Source organism: Macaca mulatta, chromosome 14 (genome assembly GCF_049350105.2).
Source record: "Macaca mulatta isolate MMU2019108-1 chromosome 14, T2T-MMU8v2.0, whole genome shotgun sequence".
NCBI lineage: Eukaryota > Metazoa > Chordata > Mammalia > Primates > Cercopithecidae > Macaca > Macaca mulatta.
In genome coordinates this window covers 71312000-71319522 of record NC_133419.1, presented here as the reverse complement: position 1 = coordinate 71319522, position 7523 = coordinate 71312000, and the positions used below count along the sequence as shown (strand labels likewise).

The 7523-nt window shown below is 43.6% G+C and overlaps 1 protein-coding gene across 1 annotated transcript; it reads left to right on the top strand.

Annotated features, from left to right (window-relative positions):
* The first annotated feature begins 6216 nt into the window (after nt 1-6216).
* Nucleotides 6217-7191, top strand: OR51D1 (olfactory receptor family 51 subfamily D member 1). The gene has a single exon (XM_015115070.3). The coding sequence runs from the start codon at nt 6217-6219 to the stop codon at nt 7189-7191; it is 975 nt and encodes a 324-aa protein (XP_014970556.3).
* Nucleotides 7192-7523: the final 332 nt, after the last annotated feature.

The following is a 7523-nucleotide window of genomic DNA, read 5'->3' as shown; positions in this document are numbered from 1 at the left end:
TTTGTACTTATATATGCAAACCATGAAGAATTAATTCTTATAAGTAGTGTGAATTTAGGGTTCAAATTTTATTTTTTCCATATGGATATTCAGTTATTGTAGTATCATTTAATAAAAAAATTCTCCTTTTCTGATTGCCTCACAGAATTACCTTTGTCATTTAACAACTGGCTGTGTATGAGTGGGTATGCTTCTGAAATTTTATTTCCATTCATTGGCTCAATTATCTATCCCTGAACAAATACCACATATGCATAATTACTATAGTTTTAAAATTTTTGATATTTGGTATATAAAATCTCCCTTTGTCCCATTCTTCTAGAGTTTTGTGGCTAATTTTGGCAATTTACATTTTTATGTATATTTTAATCAAGCTTATCAAATTTTACACAATCACCAATTAGGATATTATTGGAATTGTATTGATTCAATAGAAAAATTTGGGGTCTAATTAAATTCTTCACATTATCGAGTTTTCCAATTAAAAAGAATAGTGTTTTCTTCCACTTATTTAGGTCTTCTTCAGTTTCTTTTAAGGATGCTTTGTGGTTTTCTGTGCAGAGATTCCTCTACATTCTTTGTTAGATTTACTCTTAGACATCTGATTTTTCTGTTATTGTAAATACTTAAAAATTTTTATAAACAAATATGGTGGAATTTTGTAAGTTGACATATTCAGCAATCTTTACATACTCATTTTTAATAACTTATCAATAGAGTCTTTTGGATTTTCTACATATACAATCACTAATCTACAAATAACCACTAATTTCGTTTTCTAACTCTCATACCATGTTTCTTTTTCTTGCCTTATAACAGGTTATTAACACAAGGAATCATTTTATCTTTAGGTACAATTACACTCTTTTTTTCATGGGAGGTAGTAAGGCTTTGTGTGTGACACACATATCATTATCTCGTAACAAAAAACGATGGCATTGGTCATCTGAAAATGAAATTTGGATACTACAGAAACAAGAAAACATCTTCTTACAGGAAAGACTTTCTTATAGAAATAGCACCTAAAACAGAAACTAAAGAAATGTTAGGTTTCAGAGGAGGGAAACAAAGAGGTTGACCATTCCAGATAAAACAAGCATTTGAGCAAATGCTTGGAAGGAGGTGTACAGATAGAGAACTTTATTTAAGGAACTAGGAGGATGCCAACATGGGGCCATATTGAGGGAGAGTTGAGGTGTCATGAGATGGGGCTGTCGAATTAGGCAAGTTCATATCTTTTAGGATCTCCTAAGCCGTGAGTATATGTTTGGCCAAAGCTCTCCATTATCCATTGGCCCTTTTAGCATTCCATTTACATTGAGTGATTTTTCCTCCCTTCTTTCCTTCAAAAAATATTGAAACATAAGTACAGGGAAAATTATTATTTTTAAAGTCATACCGTGGGCCACCCTAATAAGATCTATTCTTAATATCATAAAAAGAGAAAAAAAAAATGAATGCTTGAAAAGTGCCTGTGGAAATTATGCCAACTAGGTACATAATGTCATTAATATTACTAATAATTTAAGGGGACTGCCCATTAAAAATGCCTCAATTGAAGTAATAGAGTTGTGAGGTATGAGTGCAGATCGACAAGACCAATAATTTTTGCCTTAAGAGTGGATAGAAGAGGACTCTGTACATGTTCCCTTTTATACATACACATTACTGTCCACCATCCCTACAAAGATATGAAGATATGTTCATAAGTATGAAAAATATTACCACAACATTAAATGCTATCAGTAAAACAAAGAGAAAAAGGGTAAAGAGGGCCTGCCAAGATTAGGGGTCAAGAAAAGTCTTTCTAAGCAAGGGTGTTTAAACAGAAGAGGCTAAGAATTAAAACTGGGAATGGGATGAATGTTTTTACCAGGGGAAAAATATATGTGAAGGCTGAAGGGTGAGAGAGAGCATGGCACATTGAAGATATGGAAATATTTTGGGTCCAATAGGACTTATGTATGCAAAAAGGGAGGTAAAATGGTTGGAGATGGGGATGGAGAATTGCACTGAGATGGTTTATGGAGTTCCTATTAGCTGGGTTCAGGAGTGTGTTCATTCTACAGGCAATGGGGAATTCAACTGTTCATTCTAAAGGCAATGGAGAATCGCCATGAACTGATTTGTGTTTGGAAGATCACACTGGCCACAGCACAGACAACAGATTGGTAGGAAAGTTCTTCAGTGAGTCTGACCAGTGAACAAGTTATTCTGATAATCTAGGCAAAAGATTATCAGATCTGTCTTGGCTTGGAATGAAGAAAAGGCGAAAAAGATGGAGAAAGATAATCAGATTCACAAAATAGATATCTAGTAGATAAAATAAAGAGAACTTGGTGACTGGATGTGGTTGGGGAGGAAGGTGAGAGAGAGATGGGGAGAAGGCAGGGATGATGACTTCTAAATTTTTGACATGGCCAACGGAGTGATTTATATGACAGGGAACATAAAACAGACAGGGAGCAGGGTCCAGACTGAAGACCAGAGATGATGAGCTTAGTTGATAATGAAATCAATGAGCTTAGAAATAATGAGTTAGGTGTTGAGTTTGAGGTGTCTGAAGGACACCTATGTCCAATAGACTTCACCATATTTGGAGTTGAGGAGATTGGTCCGGCCTGCTTGGGTGATGAAAGCTATTGGACAAAGTAAGATTACTCATGGTTACTATATAGAGGAGGAAGACAGATTGTCTTCTTGTGCCGTAGCTACCAGTAATGTGAGGAGTAAAGGACAAGGACCCTCTCTACCAACTCCATCCTGTTGACATTTAGTCTCTTCTAGTTCCAAAATACACATTTTTAAATCTCTATGGAGCTATAAATCCTCCCAGTATTGTCCATTTCACTCCTCTGTTCACATACAAATATCTTAAAAGGGTTGTCTACATCTACTCTCTTCATATCTTCCTAACACATTCCTCACACTGCTACATTCAAGATTCCACCCTCCACCCTGTTATCCAGGTAGCCAGTGACCTTTGATTTCAGTCTTTTCACTACTTGATCTCTCAGCAACTTTCTGAACTGCTGACCAATCTTCCTTCTCAATATATTTTTCCTCTGTCTTTTGTGGCACTGTCTACTGGATTTCCTACATCATTGGCTCTTCCATTTGTTTTGACTAATAATAATGAACACAAACATTCACTGGAGACTTGCTAGTATCTCATTTTGCTTTTCACATTAAATACTTTCATGTGAAATGCTTATAGTAGTCATACTAGTAATAAATGGGTGGACCCATGTCTGTTTCCTTCTAGAGCCCCATGTTCAAACAAATATGCCACACAGACTCATTTCTGGAGGAACATCTATGATTAGTGACCCAAGGGGAAGAAAGGGTGGGCTTGAGAGGGTGAGAGGGAGAGCTAAGGGGCAACGTCGAGTAGTGACTGGAAGGAGCTCAGATGCTAGAGTCAGTTGGGTCCTTGGTCCTTAAAGGCATCATCCTCAGAGCCATTGCCCAGGGACGGCCACGAGGCTGCAGATCCCCTATGCGATCACAAGGTGGCAGCATGAAGAAGCGAGAGTCCCTGACACAGCTCCCTTCCCCTGGAGTAGTTAGTGTGTTCGGAGCGCTGGTATCCCTGTCTGCGTGCTTTCTGCTGAGTGCCCACCCCTCCATTCCAGCAGCAACTCTCTTCCAGCCCCGTTATTCCTCTTCTCCTTTCCGCCCCGCGACACAGCCTCCCTCTAGTCTCCTGAGCTGGGCTCAGAGGGATAGTGACGGAGCTCAGTCCCTTTGGGCAGGAGTCAAGGCTCAGCTTTCCTTGGGCGTCTGAGCGGAGCGTCAGTGCCAGGGAGACACTACTCGTTCGCTCTCCAGCACTCCTCACACTCCCGAGGGGCCCCAGAGAAGCTATATTTGGGCGGCCTCCATGCGCTGGGGAAGCCTTAATGGTGAATGCGCCCAGGGAGTGGAGGCAACGGGAAGGTCCGCAGACACAGGCACAGAGGGCTCATTGCGTAAGGAAGCCGGGCCTTGATCAGTCAGCTTGGCTGCTTGGCTAGGACTTCCAGCGTACACCTTTTCCAGCTTACAGTAGCCGGGTTCCTGGACCTTGTTCCTACACAGAGGAATTTCTTCAAGCCTGTGAGACCCATTCCAAGCTTTGCCTATCCTTTGTCCCAGGACAGGACTCCTCAGTTCCTACCTCCTACTCTTCACTTAAGCAAGCCAAGGGGAATTACCTTACCAGGAAAAAAAATGTATGAGTGTGTATTTGTGTGTGTATGTGCACGTGTGTGTTGTGGTGGTGGGGGCGTTGGTGGTGATTGATAATGAAGAAGGAAACTGAAGCTGGGCTGGAGAGTTGAGTTAGAGGAACACTGTGAAGGGCCGTCTGCACACTGTGGAGTTCTAGTTCTCACTTTTCTGGAAGGCTATGGGAATCACTTGTAACTTGCTCAGCAGGAGCCCAATGTGTCCAGTTTTACTGTTTAGATGGCAGTGGTGTGGAAGGTGGTTTGGAATAGACTAGGTTTTGAGGCAGGGAGGTAAGTTGGAAGGCTCTTTTTATAATCAGGGCAGAGTGGATAATATAATGAAGTTGGGAGGAGGTGTATTAAGTAAGAGGAATGGCCCTGATAGATTAATTGGAAAAGCTGAATTGCATGTGGGGCAAAAGAGGAGAGGGGTCAAGATGAGACCAGCTGCCCTGACTTGGGTGACCTGGGTCCTGGGCAGTAGCATTCTCTAAGATCAGGAACAGGTTTGAAAGGGGTCCCTGTTAGAGGCAAGAAGAGTGGGAGGCCCATAGGCTATCCAGGTAGAAATATCAAGGAGGCGGTAGGTTATATGGCTGAATCTCAGGATACAGGCTTAGAACAGTGTGGTCTGTAGAGAGAAAGAAGTTGAGCCTGGGACGTTGTGTGATCACCAGGGAGAGTAGGTGGAGGGAGGGGTGTGCCTGTGAACACTGGAGTAACAGCAGCAGCACTGGCTGATTTTCTTTTCATGTCTCAGCTGCATCTGATTTCCATGACATGCTCTTCTTGCTGAGCACAAGTTGGGACTGACTCTCACCTGGGGCTTGAGAGATCCTGATGATAGATGCTGTTTATTGTTCGTTTGGGAGCTGGAAATGGAAATGATAGTCCCTCTTCATTCACCTCCCTGCCCCCAAGAACACCAGAACAACTTTCCCCAAAATTCTCTGATTTAAAGCACAAATTTCCTAGGGGAAAGGGCTTATTTTTTGTTTGTTTGTTTGTTTGATTTGTTTTGTTTTTTTGAGTTGGAGTCTCGCTCTGTCACTCGGAGTTTTGCTGTTACCCAGGCTGGAATGCAGTGGGGTGATCTTGGCTCACTGCAACCTCTGCTGCCCAGGTTTAAACGATTCTCCTGCCTCAGCCTCCTGAGTAGCTGGGATTACAGGCACGCTCTACCACGCCCAGCTAACTTTTGTATTTTTAGTAGAGGTGGGATTTCACCATGTTGGCCTGGCTGGTCTCAAACCCCTGACCTCGTGATCAGCCCGCCTCGGCCTCCCAAAGTACTGGGATTACAGATGTGAGCCACTGTATCCGGCGGGGCTTATTGTTTTTTAAAAAGATTTCCAAAACCCTGCCCTGGCAATTCTGGTTTTTTGGGCCTGGAGCAGGACCTAGAGGGATGGTGTTTTCAATTACTTTAGATGATTCTATCAGGAAAGTTTGATAAATGGTATTCAGGCCTAAACACAAACCTCTCTTGAAATGTCATCCCAGACTGAGCCTCTGCTCCCTATCTTAAATTAGATTATAATAGGTCTTAAAGGCAGCTATAGACTGAGCCTCTAAATCTGAACCCAGACCCACCCTAACCCCAGGATACATCAGAAGAGCTGGTCAGTGTGGACCGTTCTAAGCAATCCTACAAGTCTACTCTGATGGGAAGAGGCTAAGAGCGGTGGCCTGGGCAGCAACATCAGCTCTGAAGATGCAGGACTATCTTACATGTTTTACACACTGAGATTCATTGGACAGTAATAGAATCTGCTTGTGCAGCACTGGGGCCTTGGAGGGTCAGGGTAAAGCTCAAGGTGTCAAGGAAGTTGTACATAAGGAGAATCAGAGTAGAGAGAGACTAGGGTTCAGAATTACTAGGATGACTTAGTCCTGTTTGCTACTGTCACCACTCCAGTGCTTTTTCCTCATCAGTCCTTTCTCTCCTCTGAGCCACAATTGAATGATGTTTCTACTTTTCCTTTTCCTAGACATTGGATTTGGGATGCAGAAGCCCCAGCTCTTGGTCCCTGTCACAGCCACTTCAAATGGAACTCTGGTCCACCCTGCATACTTCCTTCTGGTGGGTATTCCTGGCCTGGGGCCTACCATACACTTTTGGCTGGCTTTCCCACTGTGTTTTATGTATGCCTTGGCCACCTTGGGTAACCTGACCATTGTTCTCATCATTCGCGTGGAGAGGCGCCTGCGTGAGCCCATGTACCTCTTCCTGACCATGCTTTCCACCGTTGACCTAGTCCTCTCCTCTATCACCATGCCCAAGATGGCCAGCCTTTTCCTGATGGGCATCCAGGAGATCGAGTTCAACATTTGCCTGGCCCAGATGTTCCTTATCCATGCTCTGTCAGCCATGGAGTCAGCTGTCCTGCTGGCCATGCCTTTTGACCGCTTTGTGGCCATTTGCCACCCATTGCACCATGCTTCTGTGCTGACGGGTTATACTGTGGCCAAGATTGGACTAGCGGCCCTGACCAGAGGGTTTGTATTCTTCTTCCCTCTGCCCTTCATCCTGAAGCGGTTGCCCTACTGCCGAACACATACTGTCACACACTCCTTCTGTCTGCACCAAGATATTATGAAGCTGTCCTGTACTGACACCAGGGTCAATGTAGTTTATGGACTCTTCATCATCCTTTCAGTCATGGGTGTGGACTCCCTCTTCATTGGCTTCTCATACATCCTCATCCTGCGGGCTGTTTTGGAGCTGTCCCCTCGGAGGGCGGCACTCAAGGCTTTCAACACCTGCATCTCCCACCTCTGTGCTGTTCTGGTCTTCTATGTACCCCTGATTGGACTCTCAGTGGTGCATAGGCTGGGTAGTCCCACCTCCCTGCTCCATGTAGTTATGGCTAATACCTACTTGCTGCTACCACCCGTAGTCAACCCCCTTGTCTATGGAGCCAAGACCAAAGAGATCCGTTCAAGGGTCCTCCGTATGTTCTCACAAGGTGGCAAGTGAGACACCCTAGTGTTTCACTTCTACTACTACTACTACGGAAGATGGGAATATTAGGATCCTGTCGAATGCCGTGGTAATAAAGCATCAAACCTATTGTGCTGTCTTCTTCCAGCAATTTAAGTAGGTCATGTATTCTGTCTCCAGGAATGTGTCAGTACTGAACTTATGGCCCTGTCTGGACATCCTGGAGAATGATTGCCCTAGTCCCTCTGCTGTGGTGGTCTTGCCTTCTCCTTCTCTCTCAGCTAGAAAATACATCTAGTTTTGACATGGGGAGGCTATAAAGATCACACCTCATGATTCATTCCAGTCTTGAAGTATGATTTTAATGT